Genomic DNA, 19,679 nt, shown 5'->3' on the forward strand with positions numbered 1-19,679 from the left:
ATGCCCTCATAGCCAATATGCATTTTAATGCTTTGTTACTGTGTATTGTTTTGTGGCTAAAATACTAATATGATTATTAGAACTAACACTTCCTCCCAACCTTTCTTGCCTCTTCCTTATTTTTTTCTTCTTCACTTTCCCTTTCCTCTTTTCCATCCTACATACATCCATACACGTTTTTCTTTTTAATCCCTTTTTTTCTCTTCCTCTTATTTTCTAGTAATGTTTTTGAACACCACGATGTGAGGCCATCCTCAACGGGACAGCGTTGCGATGAAGCCTGTCCAAACTGGTTGGCCTCTACTCCATGGTGGAATGACTGAGAGTTTGCAAAAAAAAAAAATACTAATACATTATGTATATGAAACTAATTTTTCTGTGGGTTATATACAGTATTACCATATAATTTATATAACCGTAAAAACAATGCATGAGCAGAATCATACTAGCAGGGTTTCAGTTTTGCACTTTTTTTTGTGTGTGAAATTGTCCGCCATTCTACCATCTACACCCCAGAGACCTCCGCGAAGCCCCTGACACTCCACCGCTGACTTCAGCCTCACCCTGAAGAGGATTCCTACTAGTCTGTTGAGGGACCAATAAGGGCGTATAAGGGAAAGGTTCAAAAATGCTTTATGTCGGGCTCGCTATACATAAGTATAGCAGCATTGTGAGGTAAAAGCATGCTGAGCTTGACTGTGTGCAGCAATGCCACCCCCCTCTCCTATCCTATAAAACCTAAGTGTCCCTGCATCATCCTGTCCCTGCGTGCGTTTGTACTACTGCGCATGTGCAGCATGGACAGCCGTTAGGACAGGAGGACGGGGCCAGGGAGCCAGGCGGGCGTGTGAGCGGGTGGACGGGTGCGCGCACATGGGGTATGGGTGCGTGCGCATGCGCACTGACATACAACGGTGTGACAGAGACCAAGAGCCATTTTTAAACGGACAAAAGGAAAGAACAACCGAGAACCCCCAATAGTGTATTATTGTTGATATAAGGTAATCTTCAATTTGTGCAGCAGATATGGATATACTCACAAGTCTGGGTTGCCGACCTCAGGCAACCACTCCAATCGCATATGGGGATATTCAGCCTGTCCCCACTCAGGGGTGCTGCACCTATCTGCACAACCTCGGAGTTACTCCTGCTCTTGTATTTGCCTGAGGAAGCTGGCTTGGGACCCGCGAAACGCGTTGCATAATTTTATGTGGAGTACTAATTAAATATATATTTTTCTGGATACCATATATAGTGGTTGTGACATATATATTGGGTAGATGGATCCACCCCGGTGCCCTAATTTTTTATTTGGTTTTAATAGACTACTAATTTTTATTCTGCTGGCGCCTCTGTAACTACTATAAATACCTTTTTAAATGGGCTTAGGTCAACAAGTAAAGTATAATCTCGTTAGAATAAATTCCAGTATAGTAATCATTCGGGTATAGTAAATTGCTTCTCCGGGTCCTGGCCAATCTCCATTATAAGTCTATGGGAGCAACGCCTGGTATAGTAAACAATAGTAAAATGAGATATAATAAAACTTCTGTCATAGTAAACCTGTTTTTTGCCCCATGTGACGCTGACTTTGGATATAGTAAAAGAAACGGCGGCACATGCTTCATATGTCATTGTGAAACCCATGGTCGGCTGCTTTCTTCAGTCTGGTTACAATTGAGTTGATGCCTGATAACATTTGTAAGACATGAAAAATGGCACCGGTGCTAAATATACAGTATTGTACAAATAAGCAGCCTGGGGAAAAAGGAATAATGTAAATGTAAACAAGAGAAGTCAGCGTTACCACTTCCACTTTGCATTTGCCGATAAAAGTATCGTCACAGACCTCCTGCACTGGCCATGTGACCTGTGATGTTTTTTCAGTTTTTTGCCAAGTGATTCCCACCCATCACTACTAAGCTTTATACTCCAGGCAATGGCTGCAGTGATCCTCATATAACATACTCGCTTTCTTTGGCTTAGTAAATGTTAACAATGTCTGATGCTGAAGGACTCCCTTCAACACTTGTCAGGAATAGTCCATAACATTGTAGTATAAACCATCCTTTTGGTTGTAGATGTCTGTACTGATTGCTTTCATTGTAATTTAATTATTACTTTCAGATACATGTAAGCCAGATCCTCAGTGTTTGACAAACACACTTACACTGGAGAGGAAGCCAATGGACATAGCATTTCTTCTAGACAGTTCCTACAGCATGAAGCAAGATGACTTTGAAGCAGCGAAAGGGTTCATCAGTACAATGATTGATCAGCTGGATGTCTCAAGCAAAGGTGACCGGGTGGCTGTAGTAAGCAATACACCCTTTGGATTTAGGCCAAACAGTGAGGAAAAGCCTCATCTAGAGTTTGATCTAACAACATATGACGACAGTCTGCTCATGAAGAAGCACCTACAAGAAAATACAGGCCATCTGCGAGGTCCTCTTGCCTTGGGTTTTACCTTGCAATGGACAGTTGAGAATGTCTTATCCACTGCACCAGATCTAAGGAAACACAAAGCCATCATCTTAATAGTATCTGGAGAGACAAGCTCATGGGACAAAGAAACGCTCAGCGAGGCTTCTCTGAGTGCCAAGTGCAAAGGATATCCACTGTTTGTTATTTTCACAGGGAAAACCTACAATGACACCGAACTGATAGACCTTCCAAGTATTCCCATAGACCAACATCTGCTCCAGCTTGGCAGAATTCACAAACCAGACTTTGGATATGCTGTTGGATTTATGAAGTGTTTTATTAATTCCATAAGACGTAAGTACACTGAGAAAATCTGCTGAAGAAAATATGCTACACATTTAAGAATACATGTGAACTGGAAACAGGGTTGTAAAAGTGAAGAGTTGGTTTTATTAGCCACCAGTTTTAATGGAGAACATCATGTAGGGTCACTGGATTGGGCATTCAGAAGGAATAACCTTTGCCATTTATGTCTTTTAAAAATGTGTTGTCCTTGAAGCCTTATCATCTGTAGTGAGTTGGCAGACACTGCTATTTGAATGAGTCAGGCAATAAAGGTTTCTAGACATTAAATATATGTTCCTTTACACTCTCTGGTAACAAAGGTAAAGGCAATCTAGAGTGTGAATGTACTGCACCAGTGTTATGCCTCAGTGCTGTTTGCTTAATACAGATGCAGCGTGATGCCACATCATTATCCCTGCCAGTCTATCAGTCTGTTATTACCCTGCCAGTCCTCTCCGCAGTTTTTGTTAGTACACCCTCCAGTTCTCTCCACAGTTTTTGTAAGTACACCCTGCCTGTCCTGTCTGCAGTCAGTCCTGCTAGTCCACTCTATCACACCTGTCTGCAGTCTGTCCTGTCAGTCTACTCCGCCAATCCATTTTCAGCTCAAATTTGTGCCCTGGACTGTTTTAGTTTTCGCCAAAACCATCACCTAAGTAGAACCGTAATAGACAACAGAGGCGCCAACAGGATAAAAGGAGAAACGGTTTAATTAGGGCTAATGTATTAATGTATTAAGCAGGATTGTTTAAAAAAAAAAGGATTTTTAAGAGGCTTCAGAGTCTATTTAAAGTGAACCTCCGGACTAAAAATCTACTCAGCAGAACTGAAAAGGCTTGGTGTTTCTTTAACAGTTTCACAGCATCAGAACTTTGTTTTTCTTACCAAAGCATCATTTTTAGCTGCATTTTTAGCTAAGCTCCACCCATCAAAGAAAACTGCCCGGGCTTTTTTTCCCTGATGCTGTGCAAAGCATGATGGGATTTCCTATGTTGTTATTCATGTTGCCTAGCAACTGGGAGAGGTGATCAGCACACAGAACAGTTGGAACTGTGTCTCATACTCCCTGTCACCTCCTTTCAACCAAAAAGATGGCTGCCCTCATGAAATCAAACATTTGCCTATTCTTTTAAAACAGGGTGGGTAAGAGATTATATTACCTATCTATTTTAATTAACATAACTAATGTAACTTAATGACAGTATGTTTGTTTAGGCTGAAGTTCCTCTTTAATGTATTCACAATTAGCTTATTTTGTTTTTCTCTACCTTCTGGCTTTGTCTCAGGGCCCATGAACTATGTACAGTTTTGATTGCATGATAATGTAAATTGCCCAATCAACATAGATCCACAGGGTAGGAGTAGGTGGCATTGCTTAAAGGAATTCTATCAAAGATTACATTTTTGAGGAAACATCTTTAATCAATGTAAAATAAATGTAAATAAAGAAGTCAGCATATATTTTTCGTGTGCTGTAATTTTTTTCAACATGTGTGTGTAACACGGTGTGCCCTGAGGACACACTGACGGTGACGGGGTACTGGAACAGTCCATGGTGACAGGTGACGCCAGGTCTATAACAGAGCATTGCAGGCTATTCCCTGGCTCCCCCACCCGTTGCCGCCGCAGTAACAAGCCATCCGTTCTGCTAAGTTATACCCGCACAATAGTATTAAAGAGGTCGCACTTCCATATGCGCACAGTGTCTCGGCGAGTCAGTGGATGATGTTTGCTATCGAGGCAAAGGAGGGCGGAAGTGTTTCGTTCTGACAGAGTGCTGTAATAATTATGTATTACAGCGCTCTGTCAGAACGGAACACTTCCGCCCTCCTTTGCCTCGATAGCAAACATCATCCACTGACTCGCCGAGACACTGTGCGCATATGGAAGTGCGACCTCTTAACCATTTTCGGACCGCAGTGATTGAGATCTACGCCCTGTATTGGTGGGCTCCTGGCTGGCAGGGCGTAGATCTCAAACACTGTCCGCAGCGCGCATCCGCTGTTTCCGCCGCTACCCGCCGATCGCGCCGCTCAAACCCGCCGATTCTCGCCGCATCTCACAGGCTCTGCCTGTCTCTATGATGGCAGAGTCATGTGAGCCGGTCAAGAGCCGATTTCATTGGCTCCTGACCCTGTCTTTCAATGTAAGCCGTTCCCATTGGCTTACATTGAAACAGAGGCGTAGCTAGGGTTTTCAGCGCCCGGGGACAAAGACTATTAATGCGCCCCCTAAGGTGAAGGGTCGTGACCAAATGTGGGCGTGGTTATGGGTGCTCCACATTTGGTCACGCCCCTTCAAATGTACATGGAGGTTAGCAGGCTCACGCTCACCCACCCTCCCTCAGTATGTACCTTCCAGCATGTTCCAAGACAAATTCAGCAATCATGAGCCCCCCCCCATCAAGACAAATTCCGCAATCATGAGTAAACATGAGGCCCCCAACATGACCAACTCAGCAATCATGAGGCCCCCAACAAGACAAATTTAGCAATCCTGAGGCCCCCAACAAGACAAATTCAGCAATCATGAGGCCCCTAACAAGACAAATTCAGCAATCATGAGGCCCCTAACAAGACAAATTCAGCGATCTTGAGGCCCCCAACAAATCATGAGGCCCCCAACAAGACAAATTCAGTAACCATGAGGCCCCCAACAAGACAAATTCAGCAGTCATGAGGCACATAAATAGACAGCATTTCACATAAATAGGCAGAATGCCCCCTTAATATGGTAGACACCTCTCACCTGGCAGCAGTTCCCCAAAATACACTCAATCTGACAGCAGTGCTTCCCCAAAAATAGGTAGCCCCAGGTCTATAGGTGTCCCCAGAATAGGTGGCCAGCAGTATAGATGTCCCCAGAACAGGTAGCCAGGGGTAGAGATGTCCACAGAACAGGTAGCCAGGGGTATATGTGCCCAGTATATGTAGGCAGGGGTATGTGTCCCCAGTATATGTAGCCAGAGGTATATGTGCCCAGTATATGTAGCCAGGGGTATATATGCCCAGTATATGTAGCCAGGGGTATATATGCCCAGTATATGTAGCCAGGAGTATATGTACCCAGTATATGTAGTTAGGGGTATATGTGCCCAGTATATGTAGGCAGGGGTATATGTGCCCAGTATATGTAGGCAGGGGTATATGTGCCCAGAGTAGGTAGCCAGGGGTATATGCCCAGTATATGTAGGCAGGGGTATATGTGCCCAGAGTAGGTAGCCAGGGGTATGTGCCCAGAGTAGGTAGCCAGGGGAATATGTGCCCAGAGTAGGTAGCCAGGGGTATATGTGCCCTGAGTAGGTGGCCAGGGGTATATGTGCCCAGAGTAGGTAGCCAGGGGTATATGCCCAGTATATGTAGGCAGGGGTATATGTGCCCTGAGTAGGTAGCCAGGGGTATATGTGCCCAGAGTAGGTAGCCAGGGGTATATGCCCAGTATATGTAGGCAGGGGTATATGTGCCAAGAGTAGGTAGCCAGGGGTATATGTGCCCAGAGTAGGTAGCCAGGGGTATATGTGCCCAGAGTAGGTAGCCAGGGGTATATGCCCAGTATATGTAGGCAGGGGTATATGTGCCCAGAGTAGGTAGCCAGGGGTATATGTGCCCAGAGTAGGTAGCCAGGGGTATATATGCCCAGAGTAGGTAGCCAGGGGTATATGTGCCCAGAGTAGGTAGCCAGGGGTATATGTGCCCAGAGTAGGTAGCCAGGGGTATATGTGCCCAGAGTAGGTAGCCAGGGGTATATGTGCCCAGAGTAGGTAGCCAGGGGTATATATGCCCAGAGTAGGTAGCCAGGGGTATATGCCCAGTATATGTAGGCAGGAGTATATGTGCCAAGAGTAGGTAGCCAGGGGTATATGTGCCCAGAGTAGGTAGCCAGGGGTATATGTGCCCAGAGTAGGTAGCCAGGGGTATATGTGCCCAGAGTAGGTAGCCAGGGGTATATGTGCCCAGAGTAGGTAGCCAGGGGTATATGTGCCCAGAGTAGGTAGCCAGGGGTATATGCCCAGTATATGTAGGCAGGAGTATATGTGCCCAGAGTAGGTAGCCAGGGGTATATGTGCCCAGAGTAGGTAGCCAGGGGCATATGCCCAGTATATGTAGGCAGGGGTATATGTGCCCAGAGTAGGTAGCCAGGGGTATATGTGCCCAGAGTAGGTAGCCAGGGGTATATATGCCCAGAGTAGGTAGCCAGGGGTATATGTGCCCAGAGTAGGTAGCCAGGGGTATATGTGCCCAGAGTAGGTAGCCAGGGGTATATGTGCCCAGAGTAGGTAGCCAGGGGTATATATGCCCAGAGTAGGTAGCCAGGGGTATATGTGCCCAGAGTAGGTAGCCAGGGGTATATGTGCCCAGAGTAGGTAGCCAGGGGTATATGTGCCCAGAGTAGGTAGCCAGGGATATAAGTCCAGTATATGTAGGCAGGGGTATATGTGCCCAGAGTAGGTAGCCAGGTCAGGTGTCCCCCTCCCCAGCAAGAGGGGAGCAGCGCAGAGAAGAGCTGCTCTCCCTTCCTCGCTGTCCCCTCCAATGTCCGGGTGGCTGGCAGCGGCGGGCGGAACTTACCTCCGTCTCGTCGCAGCGCCGGATGGATCTGCCATTACTCCGGTCTGGTCTAGACCAGAGCAGCGGCTGCGCACCCGAACTTCCGCCCGGCGCTGGAGCGAGATCGGAGGTGAGTTCCGCCCGCCGCTGCCAGCCAAGAGCCACCCGGACATTGGAGGGGACAGCGAGGGAGGGAGAGAGCACCTAAGGTGAGGGAAGGAGGGGGGATATGGCCCCCCTTCCCCACCGTCCGCACAGCTCTCCCTCTTCTCTGCGCTGCTCCCCTCACCCGCCAAAAAAAAAATAAAAATAAAAAAACCCCCCGCAGCTCAGCCAGGCGGAGGGCGCCCTTGGGGACCAGGCGCCCCGGGGCACTTGTCCTACACCGACCCCCCCTAGCTCCGCGCCTGCATTGAAAAACAGGGTCAGGAGCCAATGAAAGCGGCTCCTGACCGGCTCACATGACTCTGCCGTCATAGAGACGGTAGAGTCTATGTCCTGAGGGTCCCGGCGAGCGGCGATGACGGCGGTTGCGGCGGGTATGTGCGGCGATTCGTCGGGATTTCGTCGGGATTGGACCAGCGGTCTCTGGTCTTTAAGTGCCCAGAGACCGCTGGTCCTTAAGTGGTTAAATACTATTGTGCGGGTATAACTTAGCAGAACGGATGGCTTGTTACTGCGGCGGCCACGGGTGGGGGAGCCAGGGAATAGCCTGCAATGCTGTTATACACCTGGCGTCCCCTGTCACCATGGACTGTTCCAGTACCCCGTCGCCGTCAGTGTGTCCTCAGGGCACACTGTGTTACACACACATGTTGAAAAAAATTACAGCACACAAAAAATATATGCTGACTTCTTTATTTACATTTATTTTACATTGATTAAAGAGGTTTCCTCAAAAATGTAATCTTTGATAGAATTCCTTTAAGAGTGCCTCCATCTGAGGGCCCCATGCAAGTTTTGCTATGGGGTCCGACGATCTCTACGCCACTGAAACTGATACTTGCATAACCCTAACAATCATGGCAGGAGAGGACAAGAGGGAGATCTACCCATATTTTGTTTTCATGCAGCCAGGCTAATCTATGACAGTTTGGATTTTTGGACTACAAGATGCTCCAGACTATAAGACACACCTAGGTTTAGAGGACAAAAAAATGTCCTTCTGTGTCCTCTATTGTCCCCCTGGTGTCCTCCTCCATACCCTTTTTTGTCCCTGTGTCTTGTTGTCCTCATCTGTCCCCATGGCCGTGTTCTCCTTTTTGTCCCCGTGTCCTTGTTTGTCCCCCTTTTGTGCCCTGTTTGCCTTTCTCTGCCCCCCCTTTCTACCCAGTTTGTCTTCCTTCTTTCCCCTTTTTAACCAGTGTATCACCCTCTGTTCTCCCTCTGCATCCTCCTTTGTGTCCCCTCCGCTCCCGGTGCGTAGATAAAACCTGTGGCAGTGCATCTCACCTGATCCAGTGACTCCCATGACGTTCAGATACTTTTCCTCTCCCTCATTGTTCCCGTAGTGCCGGCTTCAGCACTACGGGAACAGTGTGGGAGAGGCCTCTGATCACTGCGGGAGTTGATAGATCAGGTGAGACCCACTGCCGCTGCTTTTAACTATGGGAGTGGAGGTGGACACGGGGGACACAAAAGAGGACAAGGGAACAATATAGAAAGTCCCGGACATTGCAGCGAGGCGAGGTTGTATCGATATGCGTTCGTAAGTTGGGGACTCCCTGTATTTGTAAAATAAGACACAGTGACTTTTCCGACCCATTTTTGGGGGGCGAAAAATTGCGTCTTATATTCCTGAAAAATACAGTACTTTAAATGTAATCCAACACGATGCTGCCACCTAATAAGATTCAATAGCTTTACCATAACCCTGATGAACCTACATTCCCTACACCCACTAACATGCATACATACATGAAGATCGCATTGCCTGCAGCACACATACAAGTGTTCAGCAGCAAAAAAACACTGTTTCGGGGATGTAAGGTCAGCTTTAGTGACAAATTTTGCATTACAACCTTGTACCTTTTTTTCATTTCTCTAACATTGCAGCCCTCATCAGTTCATTGCTTATTTAACATCTATGAAAACTTTATAAATTCCAAAGAAAACAGTTTACACTAATATCTCAACAGGGTCAATAAACAAGTATCCATCACCACAGCTGAAATGTTCTGCTTCTGGAAGCCTCCGAGGGAAAAGACTGACGTATGTACAATATTTGATGTGTTTCACACGTCTAATTCTGTTTAGCAAACATAGTGCATTGCTACATAGACTCATCACATACTCATCACTGTCGATGCTGTGAATGGCATCCAGGGGCGTAACTAGAAATCACTGGGCCCCCCTGGGAAACTTTGGATGGGAGCCCCTCCCGACAACCCCCACCCCCTGCTTTCTGCACAGGTAATCTGAGAACCAATGTTATTCAGTTGGCTAGTGCACACTTGAATGTGTTTCAAGTGTCTACAAAACTTTGTATGATTCGTTATCAGTAGCTGAACAGATGCACTCATTAGAACAATTGTGCAGAGAGCAAAAAGCTTTTTCTCTCCTTACCCTTAAGGGGCCCATACACCTAACGATTTTCCCGCCGATATACAGCAGATTCGATCATTGTGATCGAATCTGCTGTGAAATCGTTGTGCAAACGATTGATTTCCGTCCGAAATCAATCGTTCCCGTCGATCCGTCCGTGCGGAAGATTTTTCTCAATCTCCGGCGGGTCGGGAGTGCGTCGATAGCTGCGTTCGAATGCCTGACGACCGACGCAATACAGCAGCAATACATTACCTGCATCGGTTGTCGGGCAATACATTACCTGCTCCGGCTGGCGTGTATCCCCGCTGTCACCGATGTCTTCTTCTCCACTGTGTTCCGCATTCCGATCCGGCTGGCTTCACTTCTTGTCCTGGAAGGAAGTTTAAACAGTAGAGCGCCCTCTACTGTTTAAACTTCCCCGGACAGAAAGAAGTGATTCCAGCCAGACCGGAACGCAGAACCCAGCGGAGAAGAGACAGCGGTGACAGTGGGGACACGCGCCAGCTGGAGCAGATAATGTATGCGGGGGGGGGGGGGGGGGAGGCTTGCAGTAGCACCACCACAGATTGTGATTGGTTTCATGCTGAAATCGATTTATAATCTGTTTGCAGTAAAGGCAGCCATACGATCCCTCTCTGATCAGATTCGATCAGAGAGGGATCTATCTGTTGGTCGAATCTGATGGCAAATCGACCAGTGTATGGCCACCTTTAGTTGTCAGTCTCTCAGGACAGGGCCCCCTGTGGCTTCTGGGCCCCCCTGCGGCTGCATCCCTTGCAGGGTCTAGTGTTACACCCTGATGGCATCGGGCAGGTGTGATCAGATATTTGCAAATACCACTGATAATATGAGCATAGTTTTAACCGAGTTGTTACCATTATGCTGTCAAGTTTATTTGAACGCTTAATTCATGTTTATCTTTTTCATTATAGCATTAGTAGTGTGAAAGTATCCCCTGCAGCTACTGTGGTCATGGGGTGGGGAGGAAGTCCAGGAAGTGTACTTGTAATAAAGCCACGAGTTCCATGTGGATTATTCAGTATAATTAGGTCCTGGTCAATACTGGAAGGGTACTGGATGCTCATCCAAATAAGAGTGAAGTGATCTCTCACCTCCAATCATTCCTTACACTAATGATATCAGTCACTGGCATTTCAGGTGTCTTTAGTAGCTTCAGATTATCTCATCTCGATCTCATGCTTGAATCAGGACTATATTTTTCAATAAAAAAAAGTCACAATAATATATTATGTGATCCAGACACGTATTTATTTCCTCATAGATTACATGAAGGTGACCTGAGAAGTGATTTACTCCATCATTCCTCACTAAACTGGATGTCCACGGATGATAGTGGCGATAACAAGATGGAGGCTGTTACATCAACTCAGCACACATACGTGACCTCACTAAGCCCCCACAATGAGCAGGGATCATCCAATTTCTCTGGTAAGTTAACTGAACAAGCACCACTTCAGAAAATACAAGAGGACACCCAGCATGTCTACATTTACATGGGATTACCATGTCCCACGATCGGATCAGCACCACTTGAAAGTGTAAAAAAAAGCTCTTTATTAAAGAGCAGCAGTGACAGACCACTGTTTTGTGTTGTCTAGCCGTCTCTCATACCACCCCCACATCTGGAGGAGCCTAGATGCTGGTCTGTATTGTGAGCTACCATGGCATCAGCTTAGGGTGAGCTAATATGTTTATGCATTTGTTTATGCATTTGCTTTGGCAGGGATATGAATATGCATGGATATTAGCATGTTAGGTTATCAGTGTCCCATCAGGTCTGCCAGACTCCACTCTTGCACATGCTTTGATGGTGTGCATTGTTGGGCACCTGGGGGAGGGTGTATTTGAAGGTACTTTGAGTTTCTGTAGGTTTGTGGCTGAGGCCTGTGACCCAATAGGAGTTATTATGCAGGGCTTGCTAATCGTCGGTGATCAGCAAAGCACTACACCAGTGGATCCCTTTGGGGGTGGTCCCACTAGCAACATGGCTCAGATCAATAGGAAAATGCTACAGTGGGCAAATTGGGCTCGCTCTGGGAATAGTCACACGCTTCCGCGATTTGGCAAATCATGAGTACTTTTTGATTGCCACAAAGTGCCCGTAGTCCCAGGCCTAATGCAGCTTGAGAAAGGATTGACCCAAAACAGCGTTGACATGGTTTTGATGCAATGGAGAACGTTTACTCTTTGAAGTGGTGCCAAGCCGATTGCGTGACTGTACCGATGTGTACCCCTTCAGGCACTGGGATAGGGGTCTTGGCACACTACTTGACACATGTGTGCTCCTCCATCCTCGGTTTACAAAACACTGAAAAAAGCCTCAAATTTTGACTTTTTTAACTGTCATAGCATTTCTTTAAGATACAGATTAGCAATAGTTCCTGTCCTGCTTGTTGGCAGATGCAGTGGTATGAGGGGTATCACTACATCCCTGATATTGTGTCTTGATTGTCAGCTTGGGCAGAGATGTTTGTAGAAAGCACATTCCACTTTCATCCCTCTAAGGCCTACAGTCTTAACATCATAACCCCTTGCAGTCTGCATCGCACCATGTTAGGCTTCCCTGCCGCAAGGGCAATGCAACTAATGCATTGGAGACTTACACACTTGATGTGGTGCGCCAGAAGTATTCAAACTGTTGCATTCCCGATGTAAAGTCTGCAGCGCTTTACTGCGTGATTCGTGCCTACCACACGGATTAAGCAGCAATGCAAGTCAATGGGTGACACAGTAAGTGTGCACGACGGGAGCACACCATGCATGTGCGGTCCAATTAGAATTCCAGTGATGTACTTCCTGCCCAGTATGGTGGCACAGGGTCATATGCATAGCGAGCACCGCATTGCACAGAAAAACTCAGGTGTGCAATCAGCCTTAAAGAGACACTGAAGCGAAAAAAAAAATATGATATTATGATTTGTATGTGTAGTACAGCTAAGAAATAAAACATTAAGATCAGATACATCAGTCTAATTGTTTCCAGTACAGAAAGAGTTAAGAAACTCCAGTTGTTATCTCTATGCAAAAAAGCCATTAAGCTCTACGACTTTCAAAGTCGTGGAGAGGGCTGTTTTCTGACTTTTATTATCTCAACTGTTATTGAACTGTTTACTTTTTCTCTGCCAGAGGAGAGGTCATTAGTTCACAGACTGCTCTGAAAGAATCATTTTGAATGCTGAGTGTTGTGTAATCTGCACATATTATAGAATGATGCAATGTTAGAAAAAAATACTATATACCTAAAAATAAAAATATGAGAATATTTTCTTTGCTGCTAATCTTCTAGTACTTATTCATAGTACACAACCAATTCATTATATCATATATTTTTTTTCGCTTCAGTGTCTCTTTAAGTAGCAAATAAGGCTGTTACAATGCATATAAACAAGGCAAAGCTCCTTACCCTGGTTTTGAATTTGTGCTTTCTCTGGTAGAATACTTTTGAAGCAGGGGTGTCAAATGCAATTGCATAAGTTGTGGAGAAAATGTCAGGGCCGCACATGCATAGTCTACGTGACGCCACTCAAGTTTGGGCTGCACATCTTATGGAGCCGCCAGCAGGAGAAAGGAAGGGACACAGAATGCAAAGGGACCTCACAGACTATTGGTTTTAGGGCCCGTTTCCACTGGCGCGGAAACCACGCTGAATCCGTAGAGTTTCCCCGCAGACAAATCGCACGGGGAAACTCTGCCATAGGGATGCGCCAGCGAATCGACTGGCTTTTCCATCCGAAGTTGTGTGGAAGGCTGCGAATCCCATAGCTGTGCGTGGCATGGCTGATGGGATACGTCTGCGTACCCGCAGACCCGGAGGTGCCACCGCGCGTCTCGCTGACCTGTGCGGCACAAGTGGAAATGGGCCCTAAAAGCATCAGAAAATGAATGTGTGACAAGCTATAAGAAGGCAGGTGAAGAAAAGTAAGAAGAGGTGGATGAAGAGGATGGGGGTAGGGGAAAAGGGAGAAAGGAACATTTGTTCTGAAAGGATTAAAGACCTAACCAAAAAACTATTTTTATTTTGTCTGTGTTTCATTTCATGTCATCTAAAGCATAAATGTCAGACTCTGGCCCGCAGAGCCATCAAATTTGGCCCCCAAGTGGTTTCCCCACTTTCCATTATGTTTGACCCTCTTTAGACCACAAGGCAAGCTGTAAAAAATGTTAAGCCCTAGATCAAATGGGAAGCCATATGGGGGAGAGAGGGGGAAAGCACCAGACCTCAGGGAGCTTTATAGGGGAGGGAGGTGACCATTTGACACCAGGGAACTGTATAGGGGAGGGAGACCCACTAGACACCAGGAAACTGTATAGGGAAGGGGGGTATTAAACACCAGGACAGGGAATGTTATAAGGGAGAGAGGTGGCCACTACACATTTAGATTTGCCTGCGACCTTGTCCCCGTGTACAATGTTGTCCCACTTTGAATTTGAGTTTGACACCCCAGATTTAAAGGGAACCTGAGGTGAGAAAAATACACAGGTTTGCATCTTCATTCTCTAATAAACAATGCTAGAAAGATTAACAATAAGGTTTTTTTATTTATAAAAATAAAGTAACAGCAACTGAAAAAAATGACATAAAAGAAGAAACAACAATTCTCTGCCAATTAGTATAACACAACTAATAGGTAAAATGCAGCAATACAAAAATAGGTATGACAAACATACTCAGCGATGATTAACCATACAGCAGAGGAGTACCCCTAACCATAATTGTAATTCCTACATATACCACAATACAGGCTGTGTTGTATTATGCAAGGGTTGTACACTATCAACAAAGGGTAGCAAACCTCATACAAATACTAATGGCAAGAGACAAGAAAAATAGAAAGAAGGGTAAAAAGGGAAATCAGGGGGGGAGAAAAGGAGAGAAAGAAGAGGGGGGGGAGGACAGAGGTAAAGTGGGCACCATCAGTCAGACACTCAACATTAGACATTAATGAATGCCAAGAACACTTGCTCATTGAGTAAGGATACTCTTTGGTCTCATCCCTATTTCTCGATAACTTCCAGGTAAAAGCCCAGAGATATTAATATGGTGTAGTGTGAGGCGTGGTGCCATGAAAATTTAAAAAAAGTTTCACTTTTCTGTTTTAGGCAGATAATCTTGTGTTTGTTTCAGTATTAGGAACCTATTGACAATGCTCCTTTAAAGGAGAACTGTAGTGAGAGGTATATGGAGGCTGCCATATTTATTTCCTTTTAAGCAATACCAGTTGCCCAGCAGCCCTGATGAGCTATTTGCCTGCAGTAGTGTGGATCACACCAGAAACAAGCATGCAGCTAATCTTGTCAGATCTGTCAAAAATGTCAGAAACACCTGATTTGCTGCATGCTTGTTCAGGGTCTGTGGCTAAAAGTATTAGAGGCAGAGGATCTGCAGGCTAGCCAGACAACTGGTATTGTTCAAAAGGAAACCAATATGGCAGCCTCCATATACCTCTCACTACAGTTCCCCTTTAATCTTACCATTCATTATTACTTCTTCTGGGAGTTGTATGTCCTAAATGTATGGGTGCAACTCAAGTTTGAACGTTTGCTTTTATAAAAAAAATATTCAATGTGAATTTAATGCACAAAATAGGAGTGAAACGTTTTCAGCACTGGCAAGTGGACTGCTGATCACATTCTTGAAAAAGTGTGAAGCATTTTGGCCATATTTCCGTATATACGGTATTTTTGTTATTTCTTGTCCTTGTATTTCTTTAGAAAACAGCATTGTGTATCCAAGCTGCAAGCCAAGCAAAATGGACAATGACCTTCAACTCTGCACAGATATTCCATTCATAGTTTCATGCTGGGTCTTTTCTAAAGCTAGAAAAACATACAGATAAGTTAATTGGCTCACCCCTAAATTGGCCCTAGACTATAGTGCTTACACTACATAATTCATACAGACATAAGATAATAGTAGGGATTAGATTGTGAGCTCCTTTGAGGGACAGTTAGTGACAAGACAATATATATATATACTGTACAGCGCTGCGTAAGATGTCGGCGCTATATAAATACTAAATAATAATAATAATAATAAAGCTAGGTTCCTGTTCTCATTTGACTTTTATTGGCAGCATGGGCTATATAGCTATATTGGCAGGTAGAGCCGGAATACCGTTTAGTAAATTGGAGCTTTACAGTCCAGATGGGAACTCAAATAAAATATTATAAAATAAAAAATCATTATTGCTTCCAGTGTGAAATACTTTGCTTATAACCTCTGATGTGACACAATTGCTGCTGAACAATGTTATCTATTCCTTGTGAAGCCATATTATTAGTATTACAGGATGTGTTTGGTATGGACAACTAGAATAAAAATGTCATCTCTTTCAGGTAAACCTGAAGAAAGGTGAATTGTTTTCATACTATGAACAGTGTTGTGAACAAAAAGAACAGCTAATGTGAACAGAGAATCAACGCAGAAGAGAACAATTAATTAATGCAGAATATCTGAAAAAAGCGAGAAAAGGTTGCTACACAGGAGCCGTCACAGGACACTATAAGTTGGAAATCTTCTAGAATTCTCTCTATAATCTTAGGTGATGATAAAACAGTACTGGAGAGAAGGACTGAAGATTGTGTTTCCTGGTTGACTTCTTCTATCTGTGCTGAATGACAAACATGTTCCTTATCCTACTTTAAATTATTGTATTTAAACAAATCACTGTAATACAGAAGCTCTTTATTGTGTTACAAGTTCACTTAGCCATTCCTTTTCATACCGCCATTCTTTTCTTTCTTATGTCTTTATGCCTTTTTGAGCTGCAGGTATCAGCTGCCAGACTTAGACTGGAAATTCCAAAAACAATTCACATTCATGAAAAAATGTGACAAAGGCATATATATCGGTGACAAAATTCTCTTTTTCATAGTTGCATATTTTAGTTAGTTACCAACCTGGAATGTTTGTTTCAAGAACCCCTTTGTTAGAAGCTTGTCATGTTTTATTTTGAATAATGAGAGTCACAGGCAGGTGAACCCATCTTCCTATCCCCACTGGATCCAAGATGATCCCCAAAGTAGTGCTATATCTCCGACCTTCTCTATTTACAGAGGGCACAGACAATACAGGGAAGCTGAATCAGTTCACAGTGTGGCTAGAGATTATGGTGCCCCATAGCAGAATTTTGATGGCGCCATCAGACCTAGGCAATCTTCAGCAATACCACCTGCCCCTACCCCATGGGATATGAGTTCACTGGCCAATGGGCACCGAGATAAAGTCAGATGGGGACAAGCAAAGGAAAATTAATAGTTTACATTACACATCTATTACCACTTGAGCCCCTATGCTCCACAACCCCTTAGCAGTTGCTATGGCTATTGCTACACCCCTGAATCTGGCTTATGTAGCAGCAAGGATTGCAATGCCTTGCTCATATTAACACCCACATTAATTTTATGCAGAGGGCAATACAGTGGATAATACTCTCACCGTGCAGTACAGGAATGCTAGGTTTGGGTTTTAACTTTACCAAGACATCACCTGCATTGATTTTGTATTCACTCACGGTGTTTATGTGGGTTTCCTCTGAGCACTCTAGTTTTTGCCTACAACCCAAAAACATATTAACTAGGATATGTTAGGGACAGGGTGAGACTGGTATACAGCTGGACAGACTGTAAATCAAGATTACATGTACCCTAAGCAATCTATAAAAAACCTACAGAACATGTCTGTATGGGGAGTACTGCACAGAAAACAGAAATAGTCCGACCATTATCTCACTTCTGTACAAAGCTTTATAATATGTCAAGAATCACATATATCCTGTAAAATCAAACAAAATCTTATACCTTGTGTAGTTCAGGTCCAATTTTGCAGATGTGAGTAAATATTCAAAAACAAAGAGACGTGGTTTATTTCGTACAGGGAACTTGAAGATATGGGATGGTCCTAATCAGCACTATAAACCTTGGATAGATTGTAAGTGACCGTTTGCACACTCACACACTGACTCCATGACCACCAACCGCTCAAACACAGTCAATTCAGGAATCAGCTACTGTTCCTACAGCCAATTAAAAGTCAGGAGGTATACAGCTGCCTGGAAGACCCCCACACTCTGTTTTGAAGGCAATACTAGATGACTGCCTCAAAAAGATTTAAAAAAGTATGGAAACCATTCTACACAAATTATCTTACGGAACCCCTTCCCTCCTTATCAAGGATGTAAAGAGGACAGTTTATTGTAGAGAGTGCCCACGCTTACACTATGCACACTGGCCTGAGGAGATGTGACTTAGGGGTCTTTGTGTATTCCTGGCCCTGCAAGAGAGAAATATGTCCCCCCCTTCCCGGGTTCTTTTCCTATAATCTGTGAATCCATTGAGCTAGTATTGGACCTAGTCCTGATTGAAAGATATGAAGAAAAGAGATAGTGAAGTAAAGATTCCACCTGTGTGACACTACGGTACTTCTTGCTATGCTTATGGAGATTTAGAGTACACGTTATTTATACTGTAAATCTGAGAGAAATAATGTAAATGACATGTATAGAACAATCTTTGTATTCTCTCTTTGGTATACAAAATCATGATTATGGTGTGTAGTCAGGGCTAATGGAATAAGATATGAGGTATATCGTTTCACAGACAAAACAGTCAGTTTGGAGCAATGCAGAGAGTTCAGTGGCCTCTCTGGTTGATTTTTGGAGCTTATTCGTATCCGGAGCAAATGCATTCCCCCAACCCCCCCATAGGTTTCTTTAGGAGATGCCTCCGCTATTGGGAAAAACTGTGCAGGTTGGGACTTTGCATTTGTGTTACGGTCCGATTGTGTTTTCTGATTGACAAAGTGAACAGATCCTATCAATAACAGAGGATCTGTTCACTGTTGGTTTACACACGCTTTGCAGTGTGACCTGAGCCCAAGACGTACAAACCTAAAGGCTGTGCTACGTTGGCGTAAACATGCAGAATTTTTAGTACATACCTCTGACTTCTAATTATCTATAAGGTGATTTGCTGTTTACTGAATTGTCTGCCTTTGAGTGGATGGTGTCCAGCGAGTCTCTGTGTGTGATATTTGGCCACACCCCCCTTGGTACTTTTTATTCACCTAATCATTACCATGTCCTATTGTCTCCATGTAAACATTTGCAAGGGACTGATTATACACAAAATACCACATCTATAAGGAACGTGTTTTTGGACAGGCACTATTTGTATTCATAATTATTCTAATAGTATTATAGAGGCGCTCATTACTGCTTTTAAGGCACTAATGTGTTGTCCTGGGGAAGCAGTGAAGCCCGTCGTCTATTGTGCATGAATAAAACATGTATTTACCTTTGTGGTATGTCTTTAAGGAGGTAAGAATCACATACTCCTATATATTACCGGTACTTCATGATCAGATACTCAACAGTGTATATAGATTACCTTGTAAAGAGGAATTCTCATCTTTAAATTTTATTAATAGCCCACCCAGAGGCAAAGATTTTGTTTATGTTTTGTAACTTGTTCTTCTGTAAATGTTGTAAATAATCTGTATATCACTAGTACTGCACAAAATAAACACTGACGTTGGTGAAGTCTCCAGACATGCTCTGCACTGTGCCTGTCCTAGAAGGAAAAAAGCACTCACTACGTATCCCCCTGTGTTACAACATACGTATATTCCGGCGTATAAGACGACTGGGCGTATAAGACGACCCCCCAACTTTTCCAGTAAAAATATAGAGTTTGGGATATACTCGCTGTATAAGACTACCCCACTTCCCACGCACACCAAATAAAAAGTGAAAAATTCATGTACTGGTGCTGTACTGTATGTGTTACCCAGTATAT

The 19,679-nt window shown here is 44.3% G+C and overlaps 1 protein-coding gene across 1 annotated transcript in view; it reads left to right on the forward strand.

Annotated features, from left to right (window-relative positions):
• LOC137518422 (collagen alpha-6(VI) chain-like) overlaps positions 1-19,414 on the forward strand; it is a 61,117-nt gene extending 41,703 nt beyond the window's left edge. The window contains exons 8-11 of the mRNA XM_068236259.1: positions 2,128-2,778; positions 9,455-9,527; positions 11,146-11,312; positions 16,221-19,414. Coding sequence (XP_068092360.1) covers positions 2,128-2,778; positions 9,455-9,527; positions 11,146-11,312; positions 16,221-16,240 — 911 coding nt within the window. The 3' untranslated portion in view covers positions 16,241-19,414. The remainder of the gene's footprint in view (positions 1-2,127; positions 2,779-9,454; positions 9,528-11,145; positions 11,313-16,220) is intronic.
• The last annotated feature ends 265 nt before the right edge of the window (positions 19,415-19,679 follow it).

Source organism: Hyperolius riggenbachi, chromosome 5 (assembly GCF_040937935.1).
Source record: "Hyperolius riggenbachi isolate aHypRig1 chromosome 5, aHypRig1.pri, whole genome shotgun sequence".
Classification (NCBI taxonomy): Eukaryota; Metazoa; Chordata; class Amphibia; order Anura; family Hyperoliidae; genus Hyperolius; species Hyperolius riggenbachi.